Consider the following 21907-nt stretch of genomic DNA (forward strand, 5'->3'; position numbering starts at 1 on the left):
CAACCTAGATCTAGTACAATTGTAGTTTCCAGAACAGTGAAAGTTGAGGCTGGTTGTTGTTCTTCTAAACTCTTCTGTTAAAGACTTTGGCCATAATATAGAGGAACAATCTCTGTGCAAACCTGGGGCTTTTCCCATTGATTTCTGGATGTCAAATTGCCAAACTAAACCAAGGAGGAGTTAGGCATTTTGCCCCTGTGAGCAACTCTGAAGGCAATGGCCAGGTTCAGAAACAATGCTAATTGTGATTTAGTGTTATGAGGATAAGCAGGCATGAGACATGGGCTCACATGTTCCTGTCTCCTCCTCCTCCTCATGCTTCCAATCATGGTTTTGAACAAAACACTCATTATGTCTGAATATAGGAAACTAGTTTGAGCTTAACCATGGTTAGAACAAATAAACCAGGATCAAACTGTGGCTTCAGAACCTGGTTTCTTAATTAAATGATAGAACAAACCAGTTTCCCATATTTGGATGTAAAGGGAAACATTTGTTCAAAACAGCAAGTGGAAGTTTTAAACAAGGAGGGGAGGGAAAGAAAAGGGAACACACATGCCATATACTATAGTGGGTTCATCTGCTCTCAGCTTGTCTGAATTGTTATTTAGTGTTTAATTGCTTTTCAAATTGAGATGTTAGGAACATATTGGGCAGTATGATTCCAGATTTAAACAGTAACTCTTTAGCAGAAAACAAACTAGACAGATCCCTGAACTATGTTAAAGTGATTTTACAAAGCTCCCTTAGAAGCATTGCATCTCATTCAAAGATGGCTAACTCCACAAGCAATAATATGTCAAGTTTAATAATGTTTGTTGTAGCTGTTATAAGATGCACATTTCCTACAAGCAACACACAATCTTGATTTATAGAGAAAACCATTAATAGTGTTTTATTTTCTAGACTGAAAGTAACCATGACACTGCATTGACTCTCGCTTGTGCTGGTGGACATGAAGAGCTGGTACAAACACTCCTAGAGAGGGGAGCTAATATTGAACACAGGGACAAAAAGGGTGAGTGCCTGTTGGTAAAGTATCAGTAGACTCACCGTTTTCTGTGAGATAGATTTACAGAATCACATGGAAATAGATTCAGGAGTGACTCCCATCCAAAATCTACTCGAACTAATGTGTGAGTCTTATATTTTTCATATTTCCTGAGCCCTTGTGGAGTGTGTGTTTGTGTAATTTCTGTAATCATTTTTGATGTAAGTGCAAAGTTAATTTTGTTCCAGGTTGCCTAAATTAGATTATTTTACCTGTTCTGTTAAAATTAATAATGATTAATTTTAAATTAATCATTAAAAATACATGTAATTAAAAAGAAACGAACCTTAAGTGATGCCTATTTGTTTTTTTCAGGGTTTACTCCCCTTATTTTGGCTGCTACAGCTGGTCATGTCGGTGTTGTTGAGATCTTGTTAGACAATGGCGCAGATATTGAAGCTCAGTCTGAGAGAACCAAGGACACACCGTTATCTTTAGCTTGTTCTGGAGGAAGACAGGAGGTGAAATAAACATCACTTATTTTTGTACACTAAGAGCTTATAGCTTTGATCCTTAATCCTAAACACACTTCTTAGACGCTTGTTCAGCTGATTTCAAGGGAATTTCTAAGTGTGCTATAGATGGTTGAATTGGGAAGTGTCTAAGCACTCTTGGGAACTTAGCCCCATTTAAATTTGTGGGACTTATTTTGAAATACCACATTTAGGATTGGAATGTTTAGAATCATTCCTGCATGTACAGGATGCGTTGCTAAACTATAGGTAGATTAAACCATGGTTTATTCAAACAAACCAGGCTCAAACTGGTTTGTGATTCTGACATGTACACTAACCATAGTTTAAACCAGAAGTAAGCAACCTTTGGGGCCTATGGGCACTTCTGGAAGTTTGAGAAACTACTGGGCACAACCATAAAATGGCTGCCATGGATTGGCATGGCTAATCACAAAGGACAAGTAACCTGTACAGAGGCATTAATGGGAAATTAAGATGGAAGCAGCTAGAGGCTCCCACTTCACTTTTAAGCAATCTCAGCTGCCAGTAAGAAAATATACAAGTATTATTGAAATGAAAATGGAGAGGAGTACAATGTCTCAGTGGGCACCAAGGCACGTGTCTGGGACTGCAACGTTGTCTGCCCCTGGTTTAAACCAACCACGGTTTGCCCAAGTTTGGATGTGACAGAAAACTGTGATTAGTTTCAAAGCAGGTGCTTTTGTGGTATTCTCCTTGTGGTTGTGTAGAGAAGTGGGGTGTGGGGGGATTGTGTGAATCTGAGGCTCATGCTGAGCCATTGTTTAGCATTTCACCTGAACCAGGCCATAGCATTAAAATATATCAGCACTGGACTTGTGTTCCTTAACTGTAGTTAATTTATCCTAACCATGGTTAAGCGTTAACTTAAGAACATAAGAGCTGTGCTGGATCAGATCAAAGGCCTATCTAGTCCAGCATTCTATTACCACAGTAGCCAACCTGATGCCTGTGGGAAGCCCCAAAGCAGGACATGACGACAATAGCACTCTCCTTCTCGTGTTCCCCATATGATACTAGAGGTAATATATACCTCTTATGACTGATAGCCATCCTCCATGACTTTGTCTGATCTTCTGAATATGATAATTCTGATTTGTCTGCAATCCAAAATCTCAGGTTGAAGAAATCAGTTAACCAGCAGGCTCTGTTGTTGTTGTTATTTGTATATCACCCCATAGCTGAGGCTCTCTGGCTGGTTTACAAAGATTAAAAACATTAAACATTAAATTACAGTAAAAACATTAAAGTATAGTGTAAAAGTTTAAAACTATTTACATAAAACCCATGAACAGTATACACAAAGACAATATATCTAAAAACATATATCTAAAACCAAGTATATAAGTATAACTGCATGTTTACTCAGATTTTCCTTAGTACCTTGAAAAGCAAATAAAATAGTGAGGGTGTTTACTAGGTAAGATGGTGGTATGATCCAAGGAATTGTATGACTAACTCAACGTGTCCAGTGGAGACCCCTGTTCCCCATGTGCCTTGTGGCAAGCCAATTTGGGATGATTTAAAAACAGCTTGTGATGTGGCAGTTGGGGCTGGTGTTGCAAGAAGTAAAGAAAAATGACTTGCTCAGTTTTCCAAACCCCTTGGGCATCCCTCTCAGAGCTCTCTGGATTGTGTTCTATGTTTATAAAGTGGCTTGGTAGCTACCAGATTTCATTTTTGCAGCAACATGTTTTAGCTTTTCAAGTTAAAGTAATTTCTGAATGCAATTTGAACATGGATATTATTGGTTTTATTACTCATTCTTTGACTGGTATTACATGCAGTAAACATTTCAAAAGGTTTTTTTTCCTTAATGAGAATTTCCTACATGTAAGCCATTTGTGTTGGTTTTACTGTTACCAAGAAGTTACTTCTAAGATTTTGCTGCCAGACACCTGTCATCTTTGGGTTTGAGCTGTAGGGGAAGCAATTGTTACCTCTAGGGGTAGCAATAGGATCATTTGCATTGGAACATTTTCAGTTTGCATCAGAAATTTTTCAGTTTGCATTGGGAAATCACTAGAGTGATCTAATTTAGCATTTTTACTAAATACAACAAGTATTTGCCCTGAAATATTTGAGGGGGGGGAAATGTAAAACACAATGTGATTTAAATGTTATATTATGTAGATATTTTTATTGGAGTACTTCTAAAAATGTAAAGACAATAGTGTGTACTTCCCTTACATTGTTTAAATGTCAGAAAGATACAAAGGTTCTGAAAACTGTTGACATAATAATTCAACCTTCCTGTTACGTGTTCAGGATTGGAATGGTGGTCACTTCTTAAAGTAACTATTTTTATAATAATCCAGGTGGTTGAGCTTCTCCTAGCTCGAGGTGCAAACAAAGAGCACAGAAATGTTTCTGATTACACGCCTCTAAGCTTAGCTGCATCTGGTGGTTATGTGAACATCATCAAAATACTGTTGAATGCCGGTGCAGAGATCAATTCAAGGCAAGTTCCTTTTTTACCCTTCTGTTTCACAGTTGTGTCCTTAATCTCCAGAAAGCTGTGCTTGCTAGCTGTGAGAAGTGGTGGTGTACAATCAAGTCATAAGATCAGCCTTCTCTAGATATAGGCAAGCAGTCTTCTCTTTGAGCCAGACCTCTTATTTTTTTTAAATAATTTTAAAAAAAAATATTTTTATTTTATTTTTTATTTTATTTTTATTTTATTTTATTTTTCCAACTACACTGAAATTCCTTCAGCTTTGAAATAAGTTTCTACTCAGATGAAACAGATTCCTTGGCGCCAACATCAAATTTGTAGACAGCACAGGTTCCCCAATCATGTGGAGAGTTCTACTCTCGTTCAAGTGAAAGTGAATAGATGTTCTGTTCAGACATTTTGTTCAGTCATTCGATGCGGCAAAGCTGGAACTGCGGGGGTAGGGCCCATGTACACTGGGACAATGGGGGTGGAGGTGGCGTGTGCGTCCTTGTGGCCCGACTCACATGTTGGCATACCCTGAGAAGGGTATAGTCGAGTCTTTTCTGTCCCCAGTGTGTAATATCTCCTCCCTTACCATAATACCACAATCCAGATTTAGGAGCTCTTCCTGTTTTCCAAATTTAGGGATAGCATCCAATGTTAGAGTAGACTCATTGGAAGAATGGGACTTAAGTTAGTCCCCACTAATTTAAGTCTCATTCATTTAAATAGGTCTACTCCATGTAGAGCTAACATTGGATACTAGCCTAGGAGTTCTTCCTGGTTTTTTGGAAGCTTGAAAATTAACATACCAAATAGTCTCTTGCCTTACTAAATTAGCATTTTACTATTTACAGTGGTAAAAGCGTTGCTGGAAAATGACTTTGTGCTAACTCTATCAAATAGTTGACTTAAGTAGATTGCATTTAAAGAAATGACTAAGGGAGCAATCATGTGGAGTTCCCCCTCTGAGGTTATAGACACTGCTAAAAAAAAACAGACAGGAGGACAGAGAGGTGAAGAATGCCTCTGATGCTCTTTCTGCTCTGCATGGGATTGCACTGTCAATTATCCATTTAAGGGAAGAGTACTGGTGGCCGACCAAGGGCAAGATGGATGGATGATATTCTGGAGGTGGCGAACGCGACCTTGGGGGAGCTGGGGGTGGCGTGGCCGACAGGAAGCTCTGGCGGGGGCTGGTCCATGAAGTCACGAAGAGTCGGAAGCGACTGACTGAATAAACAACAACTGCTAGCATTGGAAAGGCTGGGAAATCCATGTCCAACTAGAGGAGGGGCAGGAGCCTTTCCCTTTACTTACCAGTTGCCTAACGCCTTCGTTGAGGGAGGCAGTTGCCATCAGTGCTCCATGCTTCTCGCCAAGCCTGCATCTTTTGAAAACAAACAAATTCAGAGCAACAAGCAGAACATTGGGGATGCAGAGAGGGACTCAGTTGGCCCTCCTTTCAACCCCTTTTCATTTTGGCCCACCCTTGTCAGGATGGCTGAAGAGTTCGTTACAGTGCCTGCTGATGTATAGGCACCTCCCCCCAGTGCTAGCAACACTATCACCTGCCTCTTTCCATCATCCACAGCAGCAGCTTTTTCTTGCCCAGTCATTCTCTTTCCCCTCCTCTCAGGGCAGGTGGCTCTCATCTCAGGGCCTGGAGGCTCTAGTTTTCCTTCAAGGGTTCAAAACGAATATGCTACTTTGATGAGTTTTGGCCCCAGCCAGCATCCTGGGAGACGTTTCCTCCCAAGTTACATTGCATCCATACACTTGTAGATTCCTCAGAATGGCTTCTCCACCAGTGCTCAGAGTGCTGTCCTGCAGACCTTAGCCAGGCTCCTGTTTAAACCACTGGGTGCCTCCGTCCTAAAAATCCCGACTTTCCAGGCAGTTTTGTTGATGGATGGCTGTCTCTGTAGCACAGAGGAGCTCTTTCCATAGAAAAAGAACTCTGCATGTTTCACCAGGACAAGGTGGTCTGTCTTCATCCTGAAGATCCTTTGAGCCTTCTACAGAGTTTAAGAACACTTGCTGTTCTTATTCCACTGCCCCTTAAGGAAGAGAGTGGCATATGCTTGATGTCTGCAGAGCTATCAAGTTCTTCATGGGTGGAACTAAGCCCATTTGCCTATTTGTCCACTGCCTGCTTTCTTTTGCCCTGGGATACATGTCCAGCAATTTGCTGGACATATCTGAGGCCATCCTGCTCAATTCCGTTAGGAGTGTGCAACCTAATCTCAGTAGCCTCTGAGAGAAAAATCTCCTACAAGAGCAGACAGCCAGCATTTACATTTACTAAATAAATGTAAAGCATTTGGCTTTATTGTCCCTTTAAAGCTAGCAACCTGAATTTTAAAAATAACTTCTTCAGATACTATCTGTATATAATTGCATGTACAGGTGTGTGGTCTTTGCAGCCACCATTGATATATCTGCCGCCATGTGAAGTGGTCATACCCATAGGTTCATGTGTATAAATACTTCCATACTATAGCAATAAGTAAATACAAATAAAACTAAAATGTAATACATGTTTATTTGTTTTCAGAACTGGTAGCAAGCTGGGCATCTCTCCATTAATGTTAGCAGCCATGAATGGTCACACTGCTGCTGTTAAGCTGCTCTTGGACATGGGTTCTGATATTAATGCACAGATAGAAACCAATAGGAATACTGCCTTGACACTGGCCTGTTTTCAAGGAAGAACTGAAGTGGTTAGCCTTCTCCTCGATAGAAAAGCTAATGTTGAGCACAGAGCTAAGGTAAGGAGTAACCTTTGATTTACATATCTTCAGCTTATGTTTATTAGTGCTTTTCACACTCCAGAAGTTACCCAAACTGTACAATATGCATTTTGCTTTACTTTTGAATGCAGCTATTCTTAAGCATATAGTACGTTCAGGGTTCAGAGATGATTATGAATTAGTTTTTGGATGGCCAAGGGTTTTTTCTGCCTTTTGTTTGTTTGTTGGAATATGTTAACTAAAAGGCATGGGCTCCCTAGTTGGCACTGTCTGGAGAGGAGGTGAAAGAATAGCACTGGGGTGAGGTATCATAGAATAGTAGAATCATAGAATAGTAGGGTTGGAAGGGGCCTATAAGACCATCGAGTACTCCACTTCCCTTCTGGATAGCAGGAATAGACATAGTAAAAGGTATCAAAGGATGAGGGGTAGGATGGCTGTGTGCTATCAACTGTTCTGGGTCTTTTCCCAACCATCAAAACTCTGGATGTGGTATTCATTTCATTTTTCATTTATTCCATTTCTATACTGCCTAGTAGCTGAAGCTCTCTGGGTGGTTCACAAAGATTAAAACCTTAAGGATGCAATCCTATGGGTTGCACCCTGGATACTCGTAAGCTCCCAGACTCAGAGGCTTGCAAGTATCCTGTGCAAAGAGGGAGGTGCCTCTCTGCATTTTAGCTAGATGGGCTTTGGGGAGGAGGAGGGAAGGAAGCTGGGGCGGCCATAGGAAAGATTGTAGGAATGCCACCCAGGTCTCTCCCCCCCGGAACACCCCTTCTCCCTGTCTTTGCACTCCATTTTATCAGCATGGAGAAGCAGCCAGCGCAGTTGTCTCTGCGTTGGCTAGGAGTGGGCGGTGAGCACGGTTTCCTGCCTCCAAGCTCAGAGCCAGGAAACCAAAAAATCCTACATCCCCCAGATGCTGTCTAGGGGACATAGAATTGCTCCCGAAAAATACAGTATCACACATAGTATAAAAACTGTTTACATACAAACACGTGAACAGACAGTGCTCACATATGTAGACACACACATATCTGAACAATTTTAAACAACAATAAGAAAATCCAGGACCTGACCTTATATGCTGCCAAATGCCTGACAGCAGAGGAAGGTCTTAACCTGGCACCATGTTGGTGCCAGGTAGATATCAGGTCCTTCCCGTCCTTGCATTTGTTGTAGTTAAATCAATCTCCAGTGAAATAGTTGGCATCCAGGTTTCAGTTGATCTGGGTTATATTAGTGAGACACAGCTGTACGAGGAAGGGGGAGAGAGATACCCTGTCTCAAATGTGCCCAGCCGGTTCTAGGTGCATCACCAAGGTAGGGGAGAAGGATGACTGGTGGAGTCATCGTAATTTACAGAGATATTACTCCCCCGCTAGGGTCTCTCCTCTAGGGGAAGAGGACAGCCAGAATCGGGAAAGGTCCCTCCTCCATGACAGAAGTCATCTCCAAAGTCTTCCTCTCTAGTAGATGATGGGCCTCTTCCCGCTCAGTCTTGTTGCAGTCCCCTCAGTGTCTTTCTGCCTCTGCTGTGCGTAGGCAGATTTTTGCTGGGTTCCTGGGACAGCCCTATTTGCCAAAAGCAAGCAAGGAAGCCTGGGATTAAAATTTCTGAGTGGGAAGGGAGATCTGCTAGAGCCTTTTCCTGTTGGACAGACATCAGTGAGGATGCTGTGAAGAACATTCAGGTGCCTCCCCATCTTGCACCCAACATCACTGAAACCTTAGGCAGTTGCATTTTCTTCTTTGGCACAAGCTGGACATGCGCTGGCTGCTGAGATGGCTTCCCGCCATAAGAAAGGGTGTGAAAACTGCCCTGTGGAAGAAGAACCATCCCCTTGTGGCCACTGCAAGCAGTATGAGGAATTGAATTGCTCTCCCACCTACCCACTCCCCATGGTGGAATGGGAAAACATCCACCTGACCTTTTCCTGGTGGATTAATGCTACCTTCGATCACCTCTTGGTGATGACATGCATACTCTACTCTCCTTTTCATCCCCATGGAGATGTCCAGAGGGACAGGGACTATTCTTGCCAATCAACAAGGAGATGCCACTTTTACTCCAGAATTTTTTCTAGGGGTAGAGATAGCTGTAATAGTCCCATAGCTACTGCTCTCCCTCTCCACATCCGCACAGACACAGGAACAATACAGCTCCAGAGGATCCCATTGCACCAGAAGCCAGACCAAGTCCTGTTCCTGTCAGGTGTGACTTGGCCTCAGCTTCTCCATTTAGGAATAGCCACTCTCCTGGATGGAAGCATAACAAGGGCACAAGTTCAAATGTGACTCCTTCCTCACCTGATTCTTCTTCAGAGGGATGGAAGAAGCCCAGAACTGCATCCGCTATATCCTCCACTTCTGACCAAGCTCCTTCAGAGAGGAAGAAACCTAGATCCTCCTTCACAAACTAGGTCTGATACACCCAGCAGAAAAGGTTGAGAGATCTCAGAAGAAGAGAATGATAGGGACAAGCCTTCTCAAAGTAGGCTTTTTGCCCTTGGATTATTTCCATAGGGTGTTGTTCAGAGCTGTGGAGACTCTTCAATTTGAAGTGTTCTCGGACACATTGAAGTCTTCTGCCTCCAAACAACAAAGCCATCTGAGATTGCATCAGCTCCCGCACCTCCGCCGGTCCCTTTCCTGGCTTCGTTCAGCCATTCCCTGTGGAGCATCTTGAACCCCTCCAAAGCCAAGCTCTGCCACTCCTCCCGTGACAAATTGTACCTATTCCCAGAGGATATGGTGTAAGATCTTCTAATCCCCAAGACACAGCAGCAATTGGAGCATCCAGGGTGCTCCTACCTTCTGAGTCTGAGCAGCTAGTAGACCCAACATGGCAGGAAGGTGAAAGCTGCACTCCATTGGGATTCTGATGCCTCAGCTATGGCACTCAGACCCATGGCCTCTTTTCACATGGGCCAACAAACTGCTTAACAGTGGTAAATTGGACAAGAACACCAGATATTTGCTGAGGAAAAACTCGTACCATGCCCTTCCCAGCTGATACCAGATTCCTTACAACAAGAAGCCAGATTAATGGCCTAGCAGATGGTCTCCAGAAGGAAACTCCGGCTGTGACACTGGGGTATAGATGCAAAATGTAAAGACCAGCACTTTTTTTGCAGGCAAACATTTCTTTGGCAACTCACTGGAGGCACTGTAAAGACAAAGAAGAAGGCTCTCCCAACCCTCCATAGAGTAGAACAGAAACCTTCCAAACAGTCCAGGACTTTTCATTCCTCCTGTTCTGCCAAGCAGTCCTTAAGAGACGCTAAGCCTAGATGGCAACAGGAATAGGTCCAAGCACAAACAGCTTTCCAGTAAGAAATCTTCCTCATAACTATCATCATGAGTGCTGTCCCAGGAGGCTGTTCCAAGTGGTCCAGAGCCTGGTCGGTCCTGTGGCTCCGGAACCACTGGAGCATTCTAAGGCCTCCTGTGAGGCTTTGACAAGGCACTTTGCAGATAAAATTGATCAGATTAGGTGTGTTACTCTGCACACTGTGGATACAGTTAGTGAGCAAGAGGCGGCCTGTGGCAAACCGGTTTTGTGGGATCGGTTCCAGCTTCTTCCTCCTGATGAAGTGGACAAGGTGCTTTCATCTGTAAGGCCGACCACCTGCTTACTTGATCCTTGCCCATCTTGGCTCATTTTGAGCTGCAGAGAGAGACCGAGTGAGGGGATCCAGGCGGTGGTGAACGCCTCCCTTGAGGAGGGAGTGATGCCATCAGCCCTCAAGGAGGCAGTGATAAGACCGCTCTTAAAGAAGCCCTCCTTGGATCCTCAAGTTCTGAACAACTTTCGCCCAGTCTCAAATCTGCCATTTTTGGGCAAGGTGATTGAGCGGGTGGTGGCGGTGCAGTTGAAGGCACACTTGGAAGAAACTGATTATCTAGACCCATTTCAGTCGGGCTTCAGGCCTGGGCATGGGACAGAAACGGCCTTGGTCGCCTTGGTGGATGATATGAGGAGGGCTCTGGATAGGGGTGAATGCTCCTTCCTTGTTCTCCTCGACCTCTCAGTGGCTTTTGATACCGTTGACTACAGTATCCTCCTGGACCGCCTGGAGGGGTTGGGCATTGGAGACACTGTATTGCGGTGGTTCCAGTCCTTCCTCTCTGGCAGGTACCAGAGGGTAGCACTGGGAGAGGAGGTTTCGGACCCGTGGCCACTTACTTGTGGGGTGCCACAGGGTTCCATCCTCTCCCCGATGCTATTTAACATCTATGTGAAGCCGCTGGGGGCTATCATCAGGAGGTTTGGGGTGCAGTGTCATCAATATGCGGATGACACGCAGCTCTACCTCTCATTCAAATTTTCACCAAGGTTGGCCGTAGAATCCCTGTCCAAATGTCTGGAGACGGTGAGTGGCTGGATGGGGAGGAATAAGCTGAGGCTGAACCCTGACAAGACCGAGGTACTTTTGGTGGGAGACAAGAGGAGGCTGGGGGATGTTGACCTGGTGTTGAATGGGGTACGGCTACCCTTGAAAGACCAGGTCCGCAGCCTGGGGGTCATTTTGGACTTCCAGCTGTCCATGGAGGCTCAGGTGTCAGTTGTGAGCTGGACAGCGCTGTATCAACTCCATCTGATACGGCGGCTGCGCCCCTTCCTTCCTGACCATCTGCTTCCATCGGTAGTACATGCCCTGGTCTCCTCTCGTTTAGACTACTGTAATGCGCTGTACGTGGGGTTACCCTTGAAGACGGTTCGGAAGCTGCAGCTGGTACAGAACGCGGCGGCTCGCCTGATTAAAGGCGAGATCACATCACTCCAGTGCTGAAGGAGTTGCACTGGTTACCAGTTGTTTTCCGGGCCAAATTCAAGGTGTTGGTTTTGACCTTTAAAACCCTATATGGTTCTGGCCCAGCCTATCTTAAGGAGCGCCTCCAGCAACACCAGACAGGCCGCTTAACAAGATCAGCCTCAGATGGCCTTCTCTCTGTCCCATCAGCCAGGACAGCTAGACTGGTGGGGACGAGGGAGAGGGCCTTTTCTGTGGTGGCCCCCACTCTGTGGAACTCCCTCCCTAGGGAACTCCGTCATGCCCCCTCTTTAATGAGCTTCCGTCGTGCATTAAAAACGTGGTTGTTCAGGCAGGCATTTGGGGTGGGTTAGGGTATTTTAAAAAAAAATTATGATAGAATTTTATTGTTTTATGGTGTGTTGTACATCGCCCAGAGTGGCTGGGTGACCAGCCAGATGGGCTATTAATAAATTTAATAATAAATAAAATAAAATAAAATCAGAATCGCACAAATATTACAGTGACTGGATGCCTCCTCCACTTTGGGGCTCTCTGGACTTGCCACAGCTAACTGGTGAGTTACAGAAATAGTTGCTAAAGCTTATGTGCTGGAATTCAAGAGGACCAAGAGATGGGGGCTTTCCAGTTCCAATCTATAGCAAGGCACCCAAAAGCAGGAAGATATCAAAGGTTATTGTCCATCTGCTAGACGTCAGCACCATAGAGCCGGCCCCTAGCCTGGAGAGGGATTAAAGGGATTCCTCACTGGTTGTTCCCTTTCCAAAGAAGAAGGGAGAGACCAGGGCAGTACTGGACCTCAAACACATCAACCATTTCATAGCCAAATGCAGGCTCAAGATGGAAACCCTCTGTTCATTTCTGGCCTGTCTCAGACAAGGAGATCTAGCTTCAATAGACTTCGCCAAAGCCTTGTTCCTATATCCCAGTCAGGAAGTACCTCCAAAGCTTTCCCTATTTCTGCTGTGGATGGCAACAATTTCAGTTTCTCCCTGTCCCTTCAGGTTTTCCTCCTCCCTCAGGGTATTTACATTGATCAGGGCACTGGAATATTGGCTTCATATGTAGCCCAGGTGTTGCCTCCAGTTTGCAGGCAGGCTTCAGTCTCATGCATAGATACCCTCCAATGGGCAAGATTACATTCCAGCCCTCTCCAGACCTTTCTGCTTGACTTCCAGCTACAAATCACCAGTGGACTGAATCTGGAGATCGCTGTCCCCATCCTAGTGTATGGTTCTCTTGAGCAATGGGTCTTAGCTGCATAGCTGAACCAGGGGTGCTCTGTAAAAGGTTCTGTTAGGATAGGGTGCCTGACACAAGGATTTACAGGCCCAGGATTTTTTTTGTTCAACTGGGGAGAAGGGGATGAGTATAAGCCTTCTGCAGCTCTCGGTGGTCAGACTAACACTGAACCCCTTTGATGGAAAAACTGGATATGGTGACGTTTTTCTCCCTCTCGTGATCCTAGAAGCAGCAGTCATCCAATAAAGTTGAATGATGGGAGATTCAGGACAGATAAAAGGAATACTTCTTCACACAGTGCATAATTAAACACTGGAATTCACTATCTCAAGATGTAGTGATGGCCACCAACTTGGACAGCTTTGAAATGGGATTAGACAAATTCATGGGAGAGGATATCAATTGCTACTAGTCGTGATGGCTATATATTGCTTCCAATATCAGTATGTCTCTGAATACCACTTGCTAGGGAACACAAACAGGAAGGCACTTTTGGACTCATGTCCTGCTGTGGGCTTCCCATAGGCATCTAGTTGCCTACTTTTGGAAACATAATGCTGGACTAGATAGGCCTTTGGTCTGATCCAGCACTGCTCTTCTTACCAGATAAAGGGTCTCTATGTCTTTCTTAGGACATAACAATGTGGTGGCTAAGATGTATATCAACAGAGAAGGAGGCACCACATCAAAATCATTATTCAAGGAAGTGATATCCTGTGCAGAGTCATATCTGTAATTAATCAGGGCAGAATGCCTGAAAGGTGTCTTCATTGTAAACTTACTGGCTCAAGTCGCCAGAACCTGGGGCTAACAGAATGTTCCCTAAACCAAAAGGTGTTTCAACAAAGTTAAGACTCAGTTCGGAGTTCCCTTTCTGGACCTCTTCCCAACTCCAGAGAAAAAAAGGTTGCAAAGGCTTGGAACAAGATTCTGAAGAGGAGGAGCAGAGCTAGCAAACAACGTAAGATCAGTCTGGCCTCAAGGTCTCCTTTACACGTTTCTGACTCTTCCTGTCATCCCTCAGATGGTGCAGAAAATCAGCACAGCAGGAAGTATTGATCCTCATTTCTCGGAGATGGCCTCATCCCCCCCGATTTTGGGGCCTAGGGAACCTCTGTCACCCGTCCGGGACCCTTCCAGTGTCTCAAGATCATCTCAAAGGTGCTGAAGTTCATTGCTTGGAGACTGAGCAGGGTGCTTTGAACTACGAGGGCAATCTCAAAAGGATAATAGAGACACTTCTAGCCTCCAAGCACTGCTTAACCAACAGGATCTATAACAACACTTGAAAAACTTTAGTGGTGTAGTGTATGAACAGCATGAAGGTACTCAGCCAGGTTTGGCAGAGCTTTTTTACCCTTTGCAGGACAATCTCTCCCTGAGCTTTAAGCCCAGCTACCTGCACAGATGGGTCTCAGGCCTGGCCAGCATATTGTGTAGCTCAGGTTGCAGCTCTCTTGGCTCTCATTCACATGTTCAGTGGTTCCTATGTGCTCCCTCCCTCATCAACCCACCGATAGCTCAGTGGCTTCCTATGTGGAAGCTTAATTTGGTTCTTAAGGCCTCAGTTAGGCCTCTTTTTGAGCCCTTATGGTAATGTTTCTTGACCCTAGTCCTCGAGACCTTATTACACACGGCATCGCTCAGGATGTTGGAGATCATATTTTCACCATGGTAAAGTGGTCCTTCACCCAGATCGCATACTCGTTCCTGCCTTTCAGAGGGCACAGAAACTAGAAGCCACGGGAGAAATCATGAGAAGATTTGGAGTTTAAGGTCACCAATATACAGATAACACCCAATGATATCTTTCCTTTTTCTTGGGTCCCACTGAGGTCTGGAGTCCATAATAGGCTGGATGAGGGCTAATAAATGGAAGCTATAAATCAAACATCCCCTAAAGGATCCAGTTTGTAGTTTGTGGGTGGTCTTCGATCCAGAACTGTTACTCGAGGCACAGGTGGACTCGGTGGCACGAGCACCTTTTATAAGCTTAGGCTGATATACCAACTATGTCCTTATCTGGACAGAGATAGCCTAGCTACAGTTATCCATGATCTGATAACCTCTTGTCTGGATTACTCCAATGCTTTATATTGGGGGGGCTGCCTTTGAAAACAGTCTGGAAACATCAGGTGGTCCAAAATAGGGCAGTGAGACTGTTAATGGGGACTCACCAACGTGATCATGTTATGCCATCTGCATAATTTTCCATCTACGCTGGCTGCCAGTTCATGTCTGGGCCCAATTCAAAGTGCTGGTACTAACATTCAGAGCCCTAAATGGCTCGGGGCCAGGTTACCTGAAGGACTGTCTCCTCCCATATGTACCTGCCTGGACCTTAAGATCATCTTCAGAGGTCCTTCCCTTGGAGCCCCTGGCAAAGGCAGTGAGGTGGATGGCTACCAAGAAGAAGGCCTTTTCTGCTGTGGCATCCCAGTTATAGAATGAGCTTCCCAGAGAGGCTCGTCTGGTTCCTACATTGTGCTCTTTCCAGTGGCAGGTGAAGACCTTTTTATTTTCCCAGACATTTTAGTCTTTTAGTCTGTTTTTTTAAATCTGTTACTGTATTTTAAATCTCTGCATTGCTGCTAGGTTGTATTCTGGTTTTACTTTTATACTGTAGTTTTAAGCTTTTATATTTTATATTGTATTTTATGCTGTATTTGTTGGTTTTAATTGTTAACTGCCCAGAGAGCTTTGGCTATTGGGCGTTATAGAAATGTAATAAATAGAAAGAGAGAGAGAGAGAGAGATACCTAGATAGCTAGATAGATAGAGATAGATAGAGATAGCTAGACAGAGACAGACAGACAGTCAAATCTAGACAATATAGCTGTTATGGGTGGGCAGGCCAGTCAATCTGGGGGTAGGTGGTTCTATCCTGGGTCAGATTATGCTCCCCTTGATGGATCAGGTGCACATCTCTGCTAATGGATGCTCATGTGGGATCTTTTCCCAGTTTCATGTTGTGCAGAATGTGGCCCCTTCTACAACTCTCTAAGGCAGAGGTGAGTAACTTCAGGGGGATCAGGGGGGCCCTTTTGATCCCCCAGAAAACTCTGGGGAGATCTGGGGGACACTTTTGATCCCCTTAGACTCCCCCCACCCCCGGACTGCATTCCTGCTATTGCACAGCAGAATTTTATAGCAGTGGCAAAAAAATGGGCAGTAAACCACTACAGAGGGTTAAAAAGGACACATTTACCTTGTTTTAAAAACCTCTATAGCAGTTTGCTGCCAAAATTTGCCATCAGACCTCTGGGCTTTTTTTGCTGGTGCCATGAATTTCGGGGGCAGTGGCATGTCCACCTGTCTGCTAAGGGTTTGATTCTGGTTTCCTCTAGACTAGATCACTGTGCAGCAGTCTACCTGGGGCTACATCTGAAGTCTGTTCAGAAACTGCCGCTGATCCAGAATGCAGTAGCTGGGCTTCTTAGTTGTACCGCTTATAAGGACCATATAATACTGATGCTAATGGTGCTGATAGTCAGAGTGCTAGCTTTGAGTTTTAAAGCCCTAAATTGTCTGGCTCCACCTTCTTCCATTTGTCTCTCCCCAACCCACACACACGCAAAAGATTGCCTAGTGTGGGTGCCCTTGCCATCTGAAATGATAAGCTACCCAGAATTTCTTTCAATTTAAAACACTTTATACCTAGTCTTAGTATCGAAGACTAGGGCCTTCTCCTTGGTGACAGTTTCACTATGGAGTTCCCTGCCTCAGGAGTCTGGCCAAAATCCTTCTTTCCTTTATGCTACAGCTGCAATCATAGAATAGTAAGGGACCTATAAGACTATCGAGTCCAACCCCCTGCTCAGTGCAGGAATCCAAGTCAAAGCATCCCTGACAGATGGCTGTCCAGCCTCATCTTGAATGCCTCCAGTGTGGGAGAGCCCACCACCTCCCTAGGTCATTGGTTCCATTGCCATATTGCTCTAACAGGACATTTTTCCTGATGTTCAGCCAGAATCTGGCTTCCTGTAACTTGAGCCCATGATTCCGTGTCCTGCACTCTGGGATGATGGAGAAGAGATCCTGGCCTTTCTGTCTGTGAGAGTCAGGTTTTAAGCTCAGCTATATATGAGGCCCTCTATCATATGGAATATTCAGCTAATATATGGAATATGAACATTTGAAGAAAGGGAGATCTTGTAGACGTAGCATTTCCCCCCATTCCATTTCTCACCAAATAGGACATATCAAGAGTTTAAAGCACTATTTTACCAGCTCTTTAATAATTTTTTTTTCTTTATCCACACAAATATTTCTTTCCTCTCAGATCATTATGTTACATGTAGCTATACAGCACTGGATGGGTCAGTGTCACACTAATATGGCACTAATTCTGTAGTAGGTCTCCTGCCATTAATTACTGATGCAAAGAGCAAAATAAAAAAAGTCCCATGAACTGTTCCAAATATGATAGCCAAACTGACCAGGGTCAGAGGTGCTTGGGTTTTCTTAACTTAAGTTTTACGAAATTTACTTTACTTTGTAAGTAGTGATACTCTGAAAATGAGAAGTGATTGTTTCCTTATTGTAGCTATAGATTTTCATACATTTCAGCAGAGAAAACATCTTTAATGACATTCTTCTCCACTTAGACTGGCCTGACACCATTAATGGAAGCTGCCTCTGGTGGGTATGCAGAAGTAGGCAGAGTTCTTCTAGACAAAGGTGCTGATGTAAATGCGCCACCAGTTCCCTCATCAAGAGACACAGCTTTAACCATCGCAGCAGACAAAGGACACTACAAGTTCTGTGAGCTGCTTATTAGCAGGTACTATATTTGATCCTCTACTTACAATCTAGTTTTATGTTCCTGAGGAGGGGAAAGAAAATGCTATCTTTTTGATCCTGGTAATTCTGATTTCTAATTATTTTAGTTGAGGATTTGGCACATGCTGACATACACACATGCGCACACACTATACACTTATAAGAATCTGAGGGCCTATTCTGATGAGATACATTCCTTTTGATGTTTTTGGAAGGTGATTTTTTCAAGAAACTTCTATGGTTCCTCCACTGATGGGTCTTCCTTGGGAAAGATGGTATACATTTTCCATTCTGATGTAATATCTTCCCCATGTATTCTTCCATAATTCTCATTCCAGAGGCACTACCATCGGGGAGAGCAATTCATCCAACGAGATCTTGCTTTGAATGTTAAGGGTAGCTGTGAACTTGTACCTTATTTACAAAACTAAGGACCCCCATTATGCACCCACAAGTAGCATTGCTTTTGTGTGTGTCTCTTTAATCCCCCACACCGCATCCCAACAGTCAAGTGGCATAGAGGAGCAAAGTGTTGGGGCTACTGACTGCCTGTCCCTGATTTTTTAAAAGTTACTTTATTTGGCACTAATGAAACACGTGTGTGTGTGTGTGTGTGTGTTTACAGTGGATATCCTGTAAACAAACGAAGTCCACTGTAGGACTTTGTCAGCAATAATAAGAGAATGGTGTCACTAATATCTGGTGAATGAAATTTAAGGAGTTACAGTAGTTGAACATTCACAATGACCACTAGGTGTTTTGGACATTCACTGCAACTTATATGTATTCTGAATATCAAATTGAATATAGTGACTTGGTTCGCATGACACACTAACCCATGATGGGTTTTTTTTCTGAAACAACCCACAATGGGTTAGCATGCCATGTGAACCCAGAGTAGTTTTACCAGGGTGGGTTGTTTTACCCAAACAGCCCACCTTGATAACCTGTGGTCTGCAGTAGGGGTTGTTTTACCCATGATGGGTTGGCGTGTCTTCTGAACCCAGGACACCTACTCCATCATGGGTAGAGGTTATTGAGCAGCATGCTGCTCAAAGAAGCAGCAGAAACCCCTGCCACTCTTGCCAGGTGTGGCTGCAATCACTCTTCAAGCTTGTGGCCAAGCCACTTCCAGTGTCCCTTTCCCTTTGCCAGCAACAGCCCCTCCAACTGTGCTGAAACAGCGCTTTGGAGGGGCCGTCACTGTGTCCCTTTGCCCCCCCCCCAATCCCTGCTCTGATTGCAGTCCCGGTTGCAGTCCCAGCCCTTTTCTTTTTTTTAATTGGTTAGCTGCTGGTGCACTGCAACAATATTGCAACTGTTCAGAATAGAGAAGCTTGACTTAGCAAGGATATCCACAGGGTTCAAGTGAGATTTTGAAGCAGTGCACCGGTTTTTCATAGGAAAGTAACTGTTCACTCCCTTCACTGATTTGTCTTCTTTTTAAATTATTTCTTCATGTCACTGTCTCGCATTTCCACTGGAGCAACTGACAGCAGCCAGAGACATCATGTTCCTGTTAAATTCCCCCCAATAATAATAATGACAACAACAACAACAGTAGCGGATGGAGAAGAAGGCTATTAATGCCTGCTATGCAGGATGACTATATACTAGTGTTTCGTGTCAGAGGCAGTATGCCTATCTACACCAGTTGCTGGGGAAATATTCCTGGTGCTGCTGCTGATGATGATAACAACAACAACAACAACAGTAGCGGATGGGTGAGAAGGCTATGAATGGGGAGGTGGGATTTAAAGTGTCACAGCCTTGGGCTAATGACTTGAAACTTGACATGCATGTCTAGAAAGTTAGGAGGAACACGCATGCAAAGATTCAAGCCATTTGCCTAAGATTGACACTTTACATCCTACCTCCCCATTCATAGCCCTCTCACCCATCCAGTATTATTGTTATAGGCATTAATTGCCTTCTTCTACATCTACTACCATTACTACAATTATTAGTGGGGGAATGTAACAGGAACACAATGTCCCTGGCTGCTGTCAGTCACTCCAACAGAATTGCATAGAGGGATGTGAAGAATGTTTTTTAAAAAAAAGATAAATCAGTGAAAGGAGCAGTTCCTTTCCTATGAAAAACCAGCGCCCTGCTTCAAATTCCCACTCGAACCCTATGGATAACCTTGCTAAGTCAAGCTTCTCTATTTTGGACAGCTGCAATATCGTTACAGCATAACAGTGGCTAACGGATTAAAAAAAAGAAAAAGGGATGCGACTGTGGATCGAAGTGGGGATGGGGCAGGGGACGAAGGGGAGCCAGTGACAGCCCATCCAAAGTGCTATTTCGACACAGATGGAGGGATTTTCACTGCAACAGGACTGCGGCTGGGGTGGTGATGGGTAGGGGACTTGGCAACGGACAGGATGGGTTCTGCTGCCAAGTCCCCTGGGATACCAGAAGAAGGACCGAAAAGGAGGGGGAAACAACCAATGCACTGTGGGTGGTGTGCCTAATCATCTGTCAGGCTCACCAGCCACGCACTGCTGGTTGTTCGCTAAACAACCAACAGTGAGTTGCTTATCATCCAGCGTTGGTTGGCGTGTCGTGCGAACGTACCCAGTGTATCACTTGTCCAACCATCATTTTAAAATGTCAGCTGTTAGCATGTATAGTGTACCATTGCTAAGAGTTTATGCTTCAGAACTGACCTCTCTCAGAGTTGTTCAGAAAAATAATTGTTTTATAAAGAGCAGACTGTGCTTTCTAAAGGTAAGGAGAACTGCTAATGACACTCAGCCTCCTACTCCTTTCCAAAGCGAGTAGGAGTAATCAGTCCTTCAATTTGCAATAATTTTTTAAAATTTATTGTGACTTAATTTATGCATCCAGTATTTTGATCAAGCTTTTTGCCTTTTTGTAGGGGAGCTCACATTGATGTCCGTAATAAGAAAGGAAATACTCCGTTATGGCTTGCTGCAAATGGTGGTCATTTAGATGTTGTCCAGTTGCTAGTACAAGCAGGAGCAGATGTAGATGCTGCTGATAACAGAAAAATAACCCCACTGATGGCAGCTTTTCGAAAGGTAGAATGAAGATTTTTTGTTTTGCTTCTTTTTAACCCTCTGAAAATACAACTGTACTGTGGTAATCATATATCAGATATTTGTGTCTGCTAGAGAGTTTGCTTGAGACACAAGGAGTACAGGATAGAAGCTGAGACGTCCATAGTTTTCTCATGTTGCATTCCTATACACACTCACCTGGGAGTAAATCTCTTTGAACTCAGTGGGACTGACTGTTGAGTAAATAAGCATAGATTGTGCTGCCAGTTTGTAGTACCGTTCTCTGTCTTGAACACCTTCACTGTATATTATATGTTTGTAGTCAGCATTTTAGTAGCCCTTTTATAGTGACGTTTCTAGGCACCTGACATTTGGAGATAAATTTTATGATCACAAGGCTAGAATAACTTCATTGCTGAATCACAAGTAGCCATACTGTGGTTCTAAGTCTAGCCACAGAAATTGTTGGTTCTACCTCTTTTAGAAAGTGAATCTACTCTCTGAGCCTCCATTTCTAGCTCCTGTGGTTTGACTGGGCTCGCATGATACAACAACCCATCGTGAGAAACTAGCCACGATGGGTTGTTGTGTCATCCGAACCTAGACCACTTCCCACAGGGTGGCTTATTTTTTGGCAACAAGCCACCCTGACAACCATGGCTTGGGTTGTTGTGTCATCCAAACCTGGGAGAGCAGTTTCATCATGGGTTGCGAGGATCAGCTATAGAGCCGCTTGGCAAAAGTGGCAAAAAAACACTGTCACTATTCGCGATCTTGCCACTGCCAGTGGTGGCCCCTCCACCGATGCCGAAGTGGCACTTTGGAGCGACTGTCACTCATTTGCCACCCTTTTTTCCCCTGGTCTCAGAAAATTGCACAAATGTATTCGTAATGGTTTTAATTAATTTTTTGTCAGTCTTTCACATGTGGGCAAGTGCGCTGTTATGGAAATTGACAAGGCGAAGCAGCATAGAGGCTAGTTTGCACACAGTTGCTAGGGACCAGTTTCCAAGTTGTCAATTGAAAAGCACTGAAAAGGGGGGGGAAGTGGCAAAAGTAGGTGCACCGGGGAAAGGGGGGAACAATATCACCCCCTTGGCAATGTGATCCTGTCACTCTCAAGTGTTGAACTGACACTTCTCAGTGCCCTCCACCTTTTCCACACTTCCCTGAGCTGCCAGCTACTCCAGAAAGGGGAGATATTGGCTCCCCCCTTTTCGTGGCTCCTTTTTGGAGTACTTACTGCTGCAGTTCCCTGACAGTTCTAGAAAAAACCCTGAGAAGGCAGCTGAATGGGACGGAGTGAATGGGGCCCCGTTGGGGGCAGGGGTTGTAAGTATC

General features: G+C 44.3%; 1 protein-coding gene across 3 annotated transcripts in view; it reads left to right on the forward strand.

The window, feature by feature from the left end:
• The window catches only part of ANKRD17 (ankyrin repeat domain 17), a 140990-nt gene that overhangs the window by 91227 nt on the left and 27856 nt on the right, over window positions 1–21907 (forward strand). For all 3 annotated transcript variants that reach the window (XM_084857457.1, XM_084857458.1, XM_084857459.1), the window contains 6 exons: window positions 907–1018; window positions 1367–1512; window positions 3864–4006; window positions 6540–6753; window positions 17366–17541; window positions 20425–20587. In XM_084857457.1, coding sequence (XP_084713583.1) covers window positions 907–1018; window positions 1367–1512; window positions 3864–4006; window positions 6540–6753; window positions 17366–17541; window positions 20425–20587 — 954 coding nt within the window. The remainder of the gene's footprint in view (window positions 1–906; window positions 1019–1366; window positions 1513–3863; window positions 4007–6539; window positions 6754–17365; window positions 17542–20424; window positions 20588–21907) is intronic.

Source organism: Heloderma suspectum, chromosome 5, assembly GCF_057233095.1.
Source record: "Heloderma suspectum isolate Gila_16-S chromosome 5, 16-S_ref, whole genome shotgun sequence".
NCBI classification, from domain to species: domain Eukaryota; kingdom Metazoa; phylum Chordata; class Lepidosauria; order Squamata; family Helodermatidae; genus Heloderma; species Heloderma suspectum.